The sequence below is a fragment of the Molossus molossus genome, unplaced genomic scaffold (assembly GCF_014108415.1).
Source record: "Molossus molossus isolate mMolMol1 unplaced genomic scaffold, mMolMol1.p scaffold_m16_p_17, whole genome shotgun sequence".
Taxonomy (NCBI): Eukaryota; Metazoa; Chordata; class Mammalia; order Chiroptera; family Molossidae; genus Molossus; species Molossus molossus.
In genome coordinates, this window is record NW_023425352.1 from 55,999,999 (window position 1) to 56,017,978 (window position 17,980).

The window sequence follows — 17,980 nt, forward strand, 5'->3', positions numbered from 1 at the left end:
CTCCAGGGAAAAGCTAGAGGATAACTGAACCTTTCCTGAGCTTGAAAATCTACCCAGGAAAGTAAGACTTGACAGTGGTGTTTAACGTGGGCCCACCCAGGCTCATCCAAACCCAGTAGAGGGAGCCACAAACAGCAGGACACCAACACCCACAGGGAAAATTTGGCAGGCTCCAAAACCCACTGAAACAGCCAAAATGGTGAAGCAAAGAAACAAATCCCAAATGAAAGAACAAGAGAACTCTATCAAAGATGAGATAATGAAATGCAGCTAAGCAAATTATCAGAGGTAGAGTTCAGAGCCATGATTTTGAGGAAGCTCAACAGCATGAGTAAGGACATCAGCACCATGAGTAAAGATATAGAAACATTGAAAACCAACTAAGTGGAAATGAAGAATGACATAGCAGAAATAAAGAACACATTGGAAGGACTAACAAGCAGAGTAGAGGAAGCTAAGGACCGGATTAGTGAATTAGAAGACAGGGTAGAAAAAATCAACCAATCAGAAAAACAAAAAGAAAAAACAATTAAAAAACAAGAAGACAGTTTAAGAGAACTGTGGGACGACTGGAAACGTAATAACATTCGCATCATAGGAGTCCCCAAAGAGGAAGAAAATGAGCAAGGGTTAGAGACTATATTTGAAGTAATAGTGACAGAAAACTTTCCTAACTTGGTGAAGGAAGAAGGCATTCAAGTTCAAGAAGCACAGAGAGCCCCAAGTAAGAAGAACCCAAACAGGCCCACACCAAGACACATAGTAATTAAAACGCCAAAAATTAAGGACAAAGAGAGAATCCTAAAGGCAGCAAGAGATAAGCAACAGGTTATCTACAAAGAAAACCCCATAAGGCTCTCAGCTGACTTCTCAACAGAAATACTACAGGCCAGAAGGGAGTGGCATGAAGTAATCAAGGTCATGAAAAACAAGGATCTGAATCCAAGACTACTCTATCCAGCAAGGCTATCATTCAAAATAGAAGGTCAAATAAAGAGCTTTCCAGACAAAAAAAAAAAAAGAAAAAAAGGCTAAGGGAATACATTAGCACCAAAACAGCACTGCAAGATATGCTAAAAGGACTGCTGTAATTAGTAGAAGAAATAGGAAGAAAAATATAACCACACTAAACAAAAATGGCAATAAATAAGTACATATCAATTATCACCTTAAATGTGAATGGTTTGAATGCTCTGATAAAAAAGACACAGAGTAGCTGACTGGATAAGAAAGCATGACTCACATATATGTTGTTTACAAGAAACCCACCTCACAACAAAAGACTCACATAGGATGAAAGTGAAGGGATGGAAAAAAATATTTCATGCAAATGGAAAGCAAAAAAAAGCTGGGGTGGCAATGCTCATATCTGATAAAGTAGATTTCAAAATGAAGGCCATAACTAGAGACAAAGAAGGCCACTACATTATATCCTAAGGATCTATCCAAAAGGAGGATATAACCTTGGTAAACATATATGCACCCAATATAGGTGCACCAACATATATTAAAAATATTTTGGAGGACTTCAAAGGAGAAATTGACAGCAATACAATCATAGTAGGGGACTTTGATACCCTGCTCACATCACTGGATTGATCTTCTAGACAAAAAATTAACAAGGAAACACAGACTCTAAATGAAGCACTAGATCAAATAGATTTAATAGATATCTACAGAGAATTACAGACCAAAACTGCAGAATTCACATTCTTCTCAAGTGCACATGGGACATTCTCAAAGACAGACCACATGTTAGGGCACAAACTAAGTCTCTACAAGTTCAAGAAGATTGAAATCATATCAAGCATCTCAGATCACAATGGCATGAAACTAGAAATCAATTGCAACAAGAACATGCAAAGACATTTGAAAACATGGAGGCTAAATAGCATGCTATTGAACAATGAATGGGTTACCATGGAGATCAAGGAAGAAATTAAAAACTTCCTGGAAACCAATGAAAATGAACACATGACAACACAAAATCTGTGGGATGCAGCGAATGCAGTTCTGAGAGGGAAGTTCATAGCACTACAGGCCTACCTCAAGAAGCAAGAAAAATATCTAATAGACTATCTAACCTCACAACTTAAAGAACTAGAAAGCAAACAAAAAGAAAACCCCAGGGCAAGTAGAAGGAAGGAAATAGTAAAGATCAGAGCAGAAATAAATGACATGGAGACCAAAAAAACAATTCAAAGGATCTATGAAACAAAGAGCTGGTTCTTGAAAAGATAAACAAGATTGATGGACCCTTAGCTAGACTCACCAAGAAACAAAGAGAGAGAACCCTAATACACAAAATCAGAAATGAAAGAGGAGAAATAATAACTGACACCACAGAAATACAAAGGATTATGAACAAATATTGTGAACAATTATATGGCAACAAATTTGACAATCTAAGCAAAATGGAGAAATTTCTAGAAACACACAGTCTCCCAAAACTGAACCAGAAAGAGATAGAAAACTTGAACAGACCAATAACAACAAAAGAAATTGAAGATGTAATCAAGACTCTCCCAGCAAACAAAAGCCCAGGCCCTGATGGCTTCATGGGGGAATTTTACCAAACATTCAAAGAAGAACTAATATCCATTCTCCTCAAACTATTTCAAAAAATTCAAGAAGAAGGAAGACTCCCAAACTCGTTCTATGAGGCCAGCATAATTCTAATTCCAAAACCAGAAAAAGACACTACAAAGAAAGAAAACTATGGGCCCATATCCCTAATGAACATAGACGCCAAAATCCTGAACAAAATACTAGCAAATCGGATCCAGCAATACATCAAAAAAATTATTCACCATGACCAAGTGGGATTTATTCTAGGGATGCAAGGCTGGTACAATATTTGCAAATCAATAAATGTGATACACCACATAAACAAAATGAAAGATAAAAATCGTATGATCATATCAATAGACGCTGAAAAAGCATTCGACAAAATCCAGCATCCATTTCTGATGAAAATGCCCAGCAAACTGGGAATAGAGGGATCATATCTCAATATAATAAAGGCCATATATGAAAGACCTACAGCCAGCATCATACTCAGTGGGCAAAAATTAAAAGCATTTCCCTTAAGAACAGGAACAAGACAAGGATGCCCACTTTCACCACTCTTATTTAACATAGTACTGGAAGTCTTAGCCACAATCAGACAGGAAGAAAAAATAAAAGGGATCCAAATTGGAAAGGAGGAAGTGAAACTGTCATTATTTGCAGATGACATGATACTATACATAGAAAGCCCCAAAGACTCCATCAAAAATCTACTAGACTTAATAAATGAATTTGGCAAAATAGCAGGATACAAAATTAACGTCAAGAAATCGATGGCATTCCTATTCACCAATGATGAACTCACAGAAAGAAAAACTAAAAAAAACAATCCCATTTACCATAGCGGCAAAAAAATTGAGATACCTAGGAATAAACTTAACCAAAGAAATAAAGGACCTATTCGCAGAAAACTACAGGTCATTGAAAAAAGAAATAGAGGCAGATATAAAAAGGTGGAAGCACATACCTTGTTCATGGATTGGAAGAATTAACATCATTAAAATATTCATATCACCCAAAGCAATCTATAGATTCAATGCAATCCCCATAAAAAAACCAGTGACATACTTCACAGAACTAGGATAAATACTTCAAAAGTTCATATGGAACCAAAAAAGACCTCGAATAGCCACAGCAATCTTTTTTTTTTTTTTTTTTTTTTTTAAATCCTCACCCGAGGATATATTTCCATTTTTTTGTACAGATAGAGTGGGAGGGAGAGAGAGAGAAACATCGACGTGAAGGGACACATCGAGTGGCTGCCACCCGCACGACCAACCAGGGCCGGGGACAAACTGCAACCGAAGTACGTGCCCTTAGCGGGAACCGAACCCGGGTCTCTCCGGACCGCAGGCCGACGCTCTAACCGCTGAGCCAAACTGGCCAGGGCACAATCTTGAAAAAGAAGAACAAAGTTGGAGGGATCACATTACCAAATTTCAGGTTATACTACAAAGCCACTGTAATCAAAAGAGCCGGGTACTGGCACAAGAAGAGATATATAGACCAGTGGAACAGAACAGAGAACCTGGAAATGGACCCAAGGCAATATGCTTAATTAATATTTGACAAAGGTGGCAAGAGCATACAGTGGAGTAAAGATAGCCTCTGTAATAAATGGTGTTGCGAAAATTGGACAGCTACATGCAAAAAAATGAAACTAGACTATCAACTTACACCATACATAAAAATAAACTCAAAATGGATAAAAGACTTAAATGTGACATGTGAATCCATAAAAAGCATAGAAGAAAATGTAGGCAACAAAATTTCAGACATTATATGCAGCAGAATTTTCACTGATACATCACCTAAGGCAACAGAAACAAAGAAAAAAGTGAACACATGGGACTACATCAAACTAAAAAACTTCTGCACAGCAAAAGAAACAACCATCAAATTGGAAAGGCAACCCACTATATGGGAGAACATCATTGCCAGTGATGCATCAGATAAGGGGTTAATTTCCAAAATATATAGAGTACTCATACAACTCAACAAAAGGAAGACAAAGAACACAATTAAAAAATGGGCAAAGGACCTAAATAGACACCTCTCCAAACAGGACATACCAATGGCCCAAAGACATATGAAGAAATGCTCAACATCACTAATCATCAGAGAGATGCAAATTAAAACAACGAGGTATCACCTCACACCGGTCAGAATGGCCGCCATCAACAAATCATCAAACAAGTGTTGGCGAGGGTGTGGAGAAAAGGGAATTCTAGTACACTGCTGGTGGGAATGCAGACTGGTGCAGCCTCTATGGAAAACACTATGGTGTTACCTCAAAAAATTTAAAATTGAATTCCCATTTGAACCAGTGATCCCACTTCTAGGAATATACCCTAAGAAGCCTGAAACACCCATCAGAAAGAATATATGTACACCCATGTTCATAGCAGCACTATTTACAATAGCTAAGATCTGGAAACAGCCCAAGTGTCCATCAGTAGACAAATGGACAAAAAGTATGGTACATATACACAATGGAGTACTATGCAGCTGTAAGAAAGAAAGGTCTCTTATTCTTTGAGACGACATGGAGGGACCTGGAAAGTATTATCCTAAGCAAAACAAGCCAAGCAGAAAAAGACAAATACCACATGATCTCACTTATTTGTGGAATATAATGATTATAACAGTCTGAGGAATAGGCTAGACCCAGAGACATGGAAGTAGGGTACAGATGACAACCCTCAGAAGAGGGGGTGTTGGGGGGAGGGAAGAGATAAACCACAGAATTTATATGCATGTACGCATAACCAATGGACATGGACAACAAAGCCGGGGATGGGGGGGATGGGGAGGAAGGTGTCATTGGGGTAAAAAAGGAGAAACATCTGTAACAAAAATAAAATAAAATAAAATAAATAATAAAATAAATTAAAAAAAAGAAATCTCTCCATCATCTGCCCACTTACCAGACTCTAGTCCTCCAAGGATGGAGGCTGAGAAGGGACAGAGTATACTCGGGATGTCTGATTTTGAGAAATGGTGTTGTAGCCATGACTGGAATAGGCATTTGCCAGCTGTGACAGGTAAAGGCTGACGTTGCTTGAGGCCTTCACTGAAAAGCTGTAGTGCACATGAGAAGCCCAGGCAGGCAGGGCATTCAGCATCTCTCCCCACTCACCGTGCCCGGGGCTGGTGCACAGTTATACCTACATCGGCTTTGGCATTTGGAGGTTCAGAGTCCAGGTTTCCTAGTTCTTTCTGGTAAATTCGACACTTAAATTGTGAGCCTTGGCTGTGTTTTGGCTGCACCCTACACTAGCCACGGCCCACTCTGGAGGCAGGTCAAGTTTGAGGCTGAGTTAGTTCCTTCTGTTTGGGGGGACAGGATACTCTGTCCTGGTGTCCCACTGCGCAGCCTTCTCTCAGGCTGAGGACTGTCTCAGCTGATTGATTTGCCTTGGAATAAGCTGGGACTGAGAAAACGCTCTAGAAATTCTGAAACCCGAGGCCCTAGGGCTTTGATGTGGCAAAGTCTCCTTCGGCAATAGGTCACCTGGGTCCCTGGAAGATCAGGGCAGTCTGGGGAGGGAGCTGGTGCATGACCTTCTTAAGGACAGGCCATCCCTGGGGGATGCCTGTGTCTTTTGAGGCAATTGGCCTGGTTGGCAGCAGAAAGGGCAAGAGAGCCACCGGGAAAGAGAGCTCGGGCTGGATGGGGCTGGCCACGGGCCTGTGAGCAGTCAGGCTTTGCGGGGAGGGGCAGCTAGCTGTGATGATCTCCAAAGCCGGACCTTGGCAGCAATTGCAGTTTTAATAAAAATGGGGAGCTGCTCAGGGCTGGTGTTGGTGAGAGAAAAGAGAGATTTTTAATAAAAACAGGGAGCTGCTCAGGGCTGGTGTTGGTGAGAGGAAAGAGAGACTTTTCAATTGTCCTGTTTCAAAAGGGCTTTGCTGGGGAAGGGGGAGGCCCTGCCTGGGAACAGTGATCACTTTGACAGGAGCCAGGATATTCCCCTCCTGCTGACTGTAGGGGGAAAAAAAGAAAAAAAGGTTTTGCTAAGCAAATGAAAGATGTCAATGAGATTAAAGTGAGAATATTTAAATTACAGAAACTTGTGCTTTCAAGCATACTCAAGCATTTGGAAGCACCCATTTAGGGACTGCTGATTGATAAGAGGTGATGAATTATTCTTATCTCATCATGACGCGGTCCCTGGATCTCTGGAGGGCAACACTCGGTTAACCTAATTTGAATCTAATTTAAATGACTTAAAAGTAATAAAACAAGTAGGTGCTTGAATCTAATAAAGCCTAATTCATTTAATAGGACATTTGCTGGAAGGGACCTTTGAAATCATTTCCTTATTTTACAAATAAAGAAACTGAGTCCCAGAACAGTAGATGTTTGAACTCTGGGGCTCTGAATCCTGCTTGATGGTTTTTGCTCTACTCCATGCTGACCCTACAGTGTTTGGGAATGTGTGGGGAAAGGACAGCTGTGCCTTGCGCAAAACAGACTTCCCCGTGAGAACATCCAAAAGGTGCCTGGTCGGCTTGGCCCGACCCGACCCCCTCTGCTGACCCAGCACAGTGAACACCAACCACTGCCCCTCCTATCTGTGGCCCCTCCTCACCATCCGCTGGGCTGGTAAGCAATAGGGACTTGGAGTCACCAGCCACCCCACTTGGTGAAAAATCCCCTTGGAATTAGCTGGGATTGAGAAAACGCTTTAGAAATTCTGAAACCCAGAGGCCCCTAGGGCTTTGATATGGAAAAGCCTCCTAAGGCCATAGGTCACCTGGGTCCCTGGAAGGTCGGGGCAGTGTCTGGGGAGGGAGCTGGTGCATGAGCTGGAGAAGGCTCATTAGGAGGGACCCTCCTTCCAACCTGGCTATGGATTCATGATAGTATCTCATGGGAAAAATTTAACCAGGGGTGTTTTCTTGGCACAGAGGGACCCTTGGTGGCAAAGCATAGTAACCATTCTTTACCTTCCTCTCAGACTGAGTCAAATTACCAGAACTTACCTGATCTATAGGAGTTATTGGGTGTGCCAGGCATTGTACTAAACGCCATATGTACTAACTCATTGAATCCACATTTACAGGTGAAGAAATTGAAGCTCAGAAAGCTTGAGTGACTTGTTCAAGGCCACGTGGAAACCAGTATGTGACCCAGATGCCGTGGCTCTGGAGCAGATGCTCAGCCATTCTGCCTCTCTCCATAAAGAAGCCCTTGAGGACAGAGGATGGGGAAAGAGAGAGCTGCTTTGTGGGAGTAAGTCTGGTCCCCTGTGGGCTCCAGGCATCACTGGTCTAGGTTCTAGGGACAGCTGGTGGCTCTGGCTGCGCTAGGTCGTCCATCCTCACTCCTGGGTCTGACTGTCCTAACTTCAGAGCCTTGGTACTTGGTTTTCAAAAATCTTGGGTGCTTTAAAGGAAAGGAAGAACTCAACCTAAGTGCAAATATCAAATTAAAACAGAGTCTTTATGCATGAGGAGCCAGCTCTGAGCTTTTCACTGGTTTGGGCAACACCTATAAAGAGACGAAAGCCACAGGCCACCGTGCCTTCTCTCCGCTGGGTTAGAACCTCCATGCGGCTGCTTGGCGTTGGGATGGATGCTCTCTAAGCATCTGTGAGTCTCATTAACCTTGTTAAGTGGGATCGGGGAGGGACCCTGAACAGAGATGGGACAAGCAACCCGTCATGCTGACGCTGGCCTCCTCCCCACGCTGTGCACACAGGTCACACACCGACTGGAGGACGCCTAGCCTGTGCGTGTCGGTGTTTGTTTGGGGCTCAGTTAGGCAGAGCTGGATTGAGTTGAAAGGGCAGTGACATTTTCTTAGTGGAAGGAGGCAAACATATGTCACTGCATCAAACCCTGCTGCCTGGCGCCCTGTTGACTGGAACATGTCTGTCCTGCTCAGACACTCTCAGTTGAACTTTCTGTGTAAAGTACCTTGGCTGGCATTCAGCCTTCCTCAAGCTGGCCTTGACCTACCTTCCTAGGTTTCTTTTTTTTTTTTTTTTTATCCTCACCCGAGGACATTTTTTTTTTTTTTTTTTTTTTTTGCATTTATCTTCAGATAGAGCGGGAAGGAGAGAGGGAGGACAAGAGAGAGAGAGGGACATCAATGTGAGAGAAACACATTGACTAATTGCCACCCACATGACCCCACCTGGGGCCAGGGACAAACTGCAACCGAGGTACGCGCCCTTAGCGGGAACCAAACCCAGACTCTCTGGTCCGTGGGCCGATGCTCTAACCACTGAGAAAAACCAGCCAGGGCCTAGGTTTCTTTTTCACTAAGTAACAGTAATAATATTTTCATCTGTCCATTACTTCATACTTTATAAAATACTTTTACATCCATATATTTTTGACTCTTCTCAGTAACCATTTTTAGAGATGAGGACATGGGCCCAGAAAGGTGAAAGGACCTGCCCAAAGCCACATCTCCTGCAGTAGACGGTGGCTGCGGTAGACAGTGTGTTGTCATTCAGAATATTTGCTGTCCCTCCATAGGGGTAGGTTACACTTTTCTGCCCTATTGATGTGAGGCTTTGGCATGGACTTGCTTTGACCAGTGAAATATGGACATCAGCCAATGAAATGTGGACATTAGCCTGGGTCCCGAGTCCCAAAGTAAAGTGGACAGCACAGCTAGAACTGTGCCCCCCGTGGACATGCCATGTGAGTGAGAAATAAACCATTGTTGTGGTGGACCACTGAGATGTTGGTCACCTGTTATTGTAACACAGCTGTCTAAACTATTTGGCTTAATCCCAGATCTTTTTTTTTTTTTAATCCTCACCCGAGGTTAATTTTCTATTGATTTTCAGGTAGAGTAGGAGGGAGGGAAGGAGGGAGAGAAGAGAAACATTGATGTGAGAAAGACACATCGATTGATTACCTCCCGCATGACCCTGCACGACCCCAACCAGGGCTAGGCATCAAACTGGGCATGCAACCGAGGTACATGCCCTTGACCAGGAATCAAACCCGTGACAATTTGGTCCGTGGGCTGACGCTCTAACCGCTGAGCCAAACTGGCCAGGGCAAATCCCAGATCTTCTGAAGGTGCCCTTTCTACCACATCCATTCTCTACATCCCAGATAAGTCACCCTGTTTCTTCTTACCTTTATGCCTTTTATCATCCTGCTCGCTCTGCCTAGAATTCTGTTGAAACCCAACCCATCTTCCAAAGTCAGGACTGGAACTGACCTCTCGGGTGATGCTCACTCAGATCCACACCCAGGCACTCAGCGACTGTTCACTGTGTGCCAGCTACTGCTCCAGCTGTACTCTCTGAGCTCACTCTTCACCCTCTGAGGGCAGCCCTGGTACTGTTGCCAAGGAAGAGAAAGGGAGGCCAACAACTTGTTTAGGACCACACACTGATAGTTGACAGAGCCAAGACTCGAACCCCACACTCCTTCCACTCCATTACCTACTTCTTCTGTTCCCTGTTACATTTGTACACATCTCTTCTCAACTGGAAATCAGTTTCTTTTTTCTAATCTTTTTTTAATTGATTTTTTGAGAGAGAGAAAGAGAGAGAGAGAACACATTGATGTGATAGAGAAACATTAATTGGTTGCCTCCCGTACACACCCTGTCTGGGATCCAACTTGCAACCTCCAACCAACTGAACCAGGCAGCCAGGGCTAAATCAGCTTCTTTTCTGACTGACCACATTTTCTTGATTTGGGTTTGAGTATAAATTCTATCACTTATTGGTAGTATGACCTCGGGCTGGTCACTTAATCTCTCTGAGCCTCTTTTCCTCTCTATATCCTCCACAGCTCCTAGTGATGTACCAATAAACACTGACTGACTAAATGGATGAACTCTCTGAGCCTTGGTTTGCCCATCTGTAAAATGGGAGTAATGAGTGGTACCTCCTTGCTTGGGTTGTCGTAGAGTTGAAATGAGCCTCTCACAGGGCACAGCACATGGTAAGAATACAGTACAACTTAGCTATTATTACCATTACAAGCTACAGGAATGGCAAATATACTGTATAATATACAGAGAGAAAAAGCTTACTTCTCACTCTAGGGATTAGGAAAAGCTAGCTTCATGGCAGAAGTAGCTTAAGTGGACTTTGAAAAATGCATAGGAGCCCAGCTGGTGTGGCTCAGTGGTTGAGCGTAGACCCACACACCAAGAGGTCGCTGGTTCAATTCCCAGTCAGGGCACATGCCCAGGTTGTGGGCCTGATCCCCAGTGAGGGGCATGCAGAGGCAGCCAGTTGATGTTCTCTCTCATTGGTATTTCTGTCTCTCTCCCTCTCCCTTCTTCTTTCTCTAACATCAATAAAGAAAAAAAATTTTTAAAGAAAAATGCATACAACCTATGAGGTGAAGGGAAGGATATTTTAGGCGAAGGGAAGAGCATAGAGAAAGACACAGAGATGGTTTATGTTAAACCTTAAACTCCCTTCCCTTGGTTATACTATTATTAGGGTCAGGTCTGAGGAAACAAGCCGAAACATGAAAAGGAAGTGTTATGCATAAAGAGGCCCTTTGCCGCATTATTTGTCAAAGTGGGAACATGGGAACAACCAAGCTGTCCAACAGCAGGGAAGTAGGTAAGTAAAGGATCTGATAGTCATCTAATATACTATTATAGAATATATTATAATTAATGTTATGTTAATGTTATTATAATTAAATACGTGAGAAGTATGTAATAAGGAAAAAGTTTAAGAATGATGCTATGCGAAAAAAAGACAAAATGAATATTCAATATGGTTACACCTGTGTCACAGCAAATTTTGAAGCAAAAAATAATATACAGAAACCTAGGAAATATACTAAAATATTAATAGGAATAGCTTTAGAATAATGGGCTTTGGTGATTATTCTGAGAAATTTAAAAGTTTTCTTCATTTCATGAATCACTATTTTATTATTATAGTTAACCCGTATCGAGTATTTCTGAGTGCTATGTGTCAGGCATTATGCTAATATTTTATATGTATTATCTCACTTAATCCACACAACACTGAGGAAGGCTCTCTTGTTAACCCATTACAAATAGGAAAACTAAGACATATATTTATACAATGAGCATATATTAATTTATAATAGGTAAACCATATATTTATTACATTTATTTAATATTTTATTATTAAAAGATTTGCTACTTTAAACAGTGTACATATATCCTTATGTATTGGTGTTCTTATTTCTGTAAGTTATATTTTTTTAAAGTGATATTTGGGGTCAAAGTGTATATGTACATGTTTTATTTTGAACTAATTTTAGACTTATAGAAAAGATGCAAAAACAGGACAGAGATTATTTGGCAATAAAAAAAAGAATAAAATGCTGATACATGCTACAACTTGTATGAATCTTGAAAACACTAGGTTAAGTGAAAAAAGCTGGATCTCAAAAGACCCAATATTATGATTCATTTTCTAAGAAATGTCCAGAATAGATAAATCCTTAGAGACAGAACACAGATTGGTGGTTACCTGAAGCTGGGGGGGGGGGTGGGGGGGTGGGGGGGGAAGAGACTACTTAATGGATTCAGATTGCCTTCTGAGGCGATGAAAATGCTTTGATATTGGACAGTGGTGATGGTTGCACAACTCTGTGAATATAGAAAACACACTGAAGTGTACACTTTAAGTGGGTGAATTTTATGGACTGTGAATTATATCTCAATAAAGCTGTTATTTAAAAAAACAAAAACAGTATAGAGAGTCCCTATATACCTCTCACCTACATTCTCCTAATATTCACAACTGAGAAGTGACTGGATAAATTGTGATACAACTATACTGTGGAATACTAAAAATTCAGAATAGTGTAGATATAACATGATTCTTTTCTTCCTAAAAATTGTTTAAGAGAAACAAAAACTCTTCATATGTGTCCATATATTTCCTTATGTTTGCAATAGTATCCATAAAGTAGTAGACATATGCAAGTAAACATAGCACTGGTTACTCCATAGTAGAATTAAGAGAAGACAAAGGGAGATTGTGCAGTTTGTTTTTATAACCCTCTATTTAATTTAATTTTGTACAAAAGGGCATGTAATTTTTGTAACTTTTCAATTTAAAAATGTTAAGGCCCTAGCCAGTTTGGCTCAGTGGTTATAGTGTTGGCCCGTGGACTGAAGGGTTGTAGGTTCGATTCCTGGTCAAGTGCATGTACCTGGGTTGCAGGATTGATCCCCACTCTGGTCAGGGTTGTACGGGAGGCAACCAATTGTTGTGTTATCTCTTACATGAAGGTTTCTCTCTCTCTTTCTCCCTTCCACGCTATCTAAAAAAGTCAATGGAAAAATATCCTCGGGTGAGGATTAACAACAACAACAACAATTTCATATATATATGAAAAAACAGACAAGGAAGGCTGCCCCTGGATTTCCCATGACTACACAGTTATCTCTAAGTTTTAAGCAGCATGGTGTGTGTTAAAATCACATATGCAGAGGCCCTGGACCATCTGCTCCTTGGAAAGATGGAACATGAACTGAAATGCTGAGGGATGGAGAGAGGATTTAAGATGAAAACTTCTGGGTTGGGCAAAATAGCATCTGAATACCAGCTTTCTGCTGCCTACTGAGCTGTGGACCTTGGGACAGTTAATTAACTGTTCTGAGCCTCAGTTTCCTTATCTTTAAAATGGGAATAAGTAGGTGACCTTTTTCATTGGGCTTTAGTAAAAATGAGATTGTGTATGCTTAGCACAATGCCTGGCACAAAGTATTCAATAAATCATAGACATTATTATTATTAATATTATTTATAGTAAGAGCTTCTCAATTGTTTGAGGTGTTGGGAATGGTGGCTATAAAAATCTAGAGACAGGGAGAGCTACCTGAACTTTTCTAGACTTATTATTTGCTTCTCCACACATAGGTTGATGTGCTCCTGTCCCACCAACTTGAGAACTGACTTTATTCTTGTGAGTATTATACCCAGCTAAAATAAAAGACTACATTTCCCAGCCTCCGTTGCAGCTAAGGGCAGGGGAAGTTTTGTGTGGGACTTCTGTTTAGAAAGACGCCCTTTGCTCTTACTTTCTCTCTACCTTCCTGCAGTCTGGATTCTATAGATGATGGCTGGGGCCCTATCAGCAATCTGAGCCTGTGCACCAACCTTGAAGAAGAAAGCCACACCCTTGGGATGGTGGAGCAGAAAGAAACAGGAGCCTGAGTCCCAGATGACCCTGGAGACCCATGCTCGTCCCGTCTTGCCTTCCTCTGTACTTCTTTCATGTGAAAGCAAAATCAACCTCTATCTTGCTTAAGCTCCTTGTCTGAGTTTTCTGTAATACGAAGATAAACCCAGTCCTAACGTACAGAGTCACAGAACAACTAACCTAAAAAGCAAAATGTCATGGCCAGGAGGTGGCAAGGGGTGTGACATGGGCAGGGGCGGGCTGCCTTCTCCTGGGGTTGGCTGGGCACTTACTCATCCCCGATGTAGAGCTTGGGCCAGACCTCGTTGACGTGCGTGTACTGGGGACTGCCCTTCCAGAAGAGCCGCTCCAGCTCGAAGGCCCCGGGGGTACAGTAGTCCTCCGCCTCCTCCTCTGGCGGCCGGCTCTTGGCAGATGCGCAGGCATTCTTGAGGCTTGTCTTTGGTTCCCTGGACGTCATTTTGGAGCCAATGGATTTTCTCCTTTCTGCACTGGTCATGAGAGAAGGTCGGGATTGGGTTAGCAGGGGACAGAGGGAGGGAATGGCTCTACCAGGCCACGGAGGTGAATAAGGCCGCACGAGGGCAGTGAAGCCTCAGAGCGGCCCCCAGCATGCGGGTCTCCGCGCAGGAGTGCTGGGGCTCTGCCCCCGGGGGATTTGCCGCGGACCCTTGACCAACCCTGCAGGCGGCCGCCCCTCGCCTCCTTTCTGTTAGGCTTTACCCCTTCTTTAGTGCTTACTTTTTCCTTTATCTGACTGGCACCTGCTGACCCAGAAGGTCCCTGACATTCCGGGCTGTGGTACTCGACGTGAGCAGGGAGCTGGTGCCCGTGGAAAGGGCAGACCTGTCCATCCAGAGCCTGTCTAGTCTGGGCAGCCAAGCACATTGTCGGGGCTTCGGGAGCCCGGGTGGAAGGAAACTTGGCCGTGTGAGTGTTCGTGGAGCTGGTGGGGCAGTCGAGGCGCTGTTCGCGGCGCTCACGCTAGGATGCTGGCGGGCTGCCCACTTCTCAGGCGCAGGAGAGCGTCCTTGCTGGAAAGCTGTGGCGAGACTGGGCCTTGCCGGAGAGCTGGTCAGGCTTCGCCAGCCGAGTGTCGGGGGAGTTCCCATGGCCCCCACAGAAGCAAATTCGCAGTGGAATCGGGCATCTGCTCCCTGAGCCGAGTGACTGATGCATCTACACTCAGACAGCCTGGGCAGGGCTCATCCTTGTGTCCTGGGACTAGAGGGAAGGAGCAAGGGGTGGTGTGACTGAGACATGGCGGTGTGTGACAGCGAGGGGATGTGATTGATGAATAAATACTTATCCAGCACTTATTTTGTGCCAGGCCCCGTTCCAAGTGCTTTACAATTATTAATTCATTTAATCTTCACTGAGCTATGAAGTAAGCGTTATTATTAGCTCCATTTTACAGGTAAGGAGAACAAAATTGAGAATGTTTGTAACACAGGGTCTTAGACTTTTGAGACAAAATAATCGCTTAGAGGTTGGGGTAGGGGATTCAGCTTGAGGAGGGGCAGGCCAGGGGTTGAAGAATGTAAAAAAATAATCAGTAGCTTCAAAGACCACCAGTTCTGTCAAAAGGATTCAGAACACAACACAAGAGGCTCTCATTTGTCAAAAAATGGACAATTTGAACATGAAAAATAAAAATAACTGCAGTGGATTGAAACACATCAAACATTTAAACCATAATGATACACAAAACAACTATTCCCTGTTGGAAGATGCTAGGGAACCAGCTCATTATTTTTAAGACAGGTGAGTAAAGGAAAATAATCTAACATAATTTATTGCTCCTTTCTTATATAAACTGTACTACTGGGCCTCTTATAAAGTATTCCAGATAATAAAGAAGGAAGGAAGCACCCTTTACACACCTGATGAACTAATGGATGTCGGCATTGCCGGCAACAGAAGAGACAGTCAGCCATTGAAGGCCTTCGGATGGAAGAACACCACAGCCGTGCAAGTCATCTGGCCAAAGGAAACCGGTAACTGACGCGAGTACTCAGAGCCTAGATCTAACACCCAATATATAGGAGATTCAGAGGACAGTTAAATTATACCACAGGGCTTTGTCTGAGAAGTACAGATGAAACATTCACAGAGAAAATAATATAACGTCTGAGATTTGCTTCAATAAGAATATAGTTGAAGAAACATAATCGTATGTTGTGTGTGGGGTGGAAGGAGTGGATGGGGGTGTGATGAGGCCAGACTGGCTGTGCGTGGTGGAGGCTGGAGTTGGGTGATGCTTGCAAGGTGTTCACGCTTTTCTTTATGTGCATTTGAAATTTTCCATTAAGGGATGTTTTAACAAGAAAAGGAAAAGAGCTAAAACCACTGCTTTGGGAAATTTGATTCACCCAACTTTATCGTAAATGAGTTTAAAGGATCGCTAGCTAGCAGTGTGTGTCTTTGGGGATTATGGGAAGCCAGGATCTGTGGCTTTCTCCTTCACAATCCTGAGTTGGGGGATGGGAGCAATGGGCAGCAGAGGTGACCCTTCTTTGGAGTGTTTCTAAGTGTGATCTAAAGACCACCGCCCTCAGAATCATCTGGCAATTGCTAAAAATACAGATTCCTGGGTTGCACCCTGGACTGGAGATAGGGGGCCCAGGAGTCTGTATTTTAACAAGCTCCCAAGTGAGTGTGATGCTCGGCAAAGTTTGCTAATTGCCCAGGAGTCAGGAGCTGTAGCATTAAGGGAAGGGTAGTGAGGATTCTCAGTGTTTTCCATCTTCTCGTTGAAGTGGAGACTAGGTCTTTAGGCTACAATAAGGGTGCAAGATGGGGAGGAGTGAGGGGCTGGATGACCTTACTCTGGGCTCTTTGATGGCTCCTTAATGGTGTTTATCTCTGTAGCCTCAGTGTCACCTGGAGAAGGTGCTCAGGAAGTATTTGTTGGAGGAGGCAGCGGCTTAGTGAGAGAATGGAACGAGTGAATGAATGACTGAGGGGGTGAATCAGTAAAGGCCTGTGAGGCCTGTGAGGCCTGTGAGGCCTGTGCTGGGTTTCAGCCAGAGCTGACGAGTCAGGACTGAGCCACTGGGCTCATTTTGCGGAGGAGGGAGCCGAGCGAAGAGCAGACTGCAGGATGGACAGACCGGGCAGCGGCTGGTGGCTCAGGCCGGAGCTCCACTCTGGGGCCTGCCTGCTGGCATTTCCAGTCACCAAGGAGGGAGGCGTTTGTGGGATGGCCGGAAACTTCTGTGATGCAACCAGCACAGACGCCTCTGTCTCGAAGAGTGTAGGTACCGCTCTCTTTGCTTCAGGCCCACAGGTGCCTTCATTTTGAGTGGTCTGGAGCTCAACTCTTCCATGGCACCAACTCTTCTTATTTCAAAGTGAGTAGAAGCTGGGCACCATATACCTACATTTGGGGGTGCAGACTGCTTTGAACCCTGCTTGCCTCTAGAGGAGGCTTCAGAAGAGGTGATTTCAGGGAGACACTGGAGTAAATAGCATTCTGAAATTTCTGCCTGCTTCCTTTGATCACTGACGCTGACCTCACGCTCGCTGAGGCTGTTCCTCCGGTATACTGTGGAAGAGCCACCCCATCCCCATCGCTGTGCTGAAAGCCTCGGCTGGATTTCCAGACAGAAGAGGAAGTGTGCGGTCTACCCAGAGCAGCTTGGCACGCAGAGGAGCTCTGGGATCTATTATCCTCCAGCGTGCAGATTTGATGGGGGAAGAGAACAAAGCACAGAGCCGGCCAGAAACCACAGACCTGTAATCTTTCCAAATCCTGAAGGCGACTGTGTGCAACCCTCTCTGCATGGCTCCCAAATCTCCGAATCCCAGAGAGGCCAGGAACGTCTGTTTCCCAGATCACAGCCAAAGTGGAAGGGGAAGACAAATCTGTTCTGTTTGGTTTCCATAGAATCGACCCAGAGATTAACTGCCAAGGTCTCAATGACACACACAGTATCAATCACAGGCTAAATGTCATAATGAGAGCTGGGCAGGTTGTCAAGAGGGGCCTCCAGGTTGCTGTTACAGCTTCATATTTAAAGGTTTGGTCCCAGGAAACCAAGTGCCAACTTGACGGCTGCTTGGCCTACGTGCAGCATCAGCCCCTTCTTCCTCCAGGCACCAAACTCAGCCCTTCCTGGAGGGGCCAGCCAGGTTACACCGAGGAGGGAAATGGATTGGGTGTTAAAGAACAAAACTGACAAACAAAGATCTAACTGTTGACCCCAGGCAGGAGGCGGCATGCAGCAGGGAGTAGTGGGGACTGTGGCACACTGGCGAGCATGTGCCCCTCTGGAGG

General features: G+C 43.7%; 1 protein-coding gene and 1 long non-coding RNA gene across 2 annotated transcripts in view; one reads left to right on the plus strand and one right to left on the minus strand.

The window, feature by feature from the left end:
• DUSP29 (dual specificity phosphatase 29) overlaps nucleotides 1-14,186 on the minus strand; it is a 30,178-nt gene extending 15,992 nt beyond the window's left edge. The window contains exon 1 of the mRNA XM_036265675.1: nucleotides 13,974-14,186. Coding sequence (XP_036121568.1) covers nucleotides 13,974-14,161 — 188 coding nt within the window. The 5' untranslated portion in view covers nucleotides 14,162-14,186. The remainder of the gene's footprint in view (nucleotides 1-13,973) is intronic.
• LOC118632509 lies at nucleotides 10,354-13,468 on the plus strand. The gene is made up of 3 exons (XR_004960036.1): nucleotides 10,354-10,494; nucleotides 11,004-11,129; nucleotides 13,419-13,468. It is a non-coding gene; the product is annotated as an uncharacterized LOC118632509 (long non-coding RNA).
• Nucleotides 14,187-17,980: the final 3,794 nt, after the last annotated feature.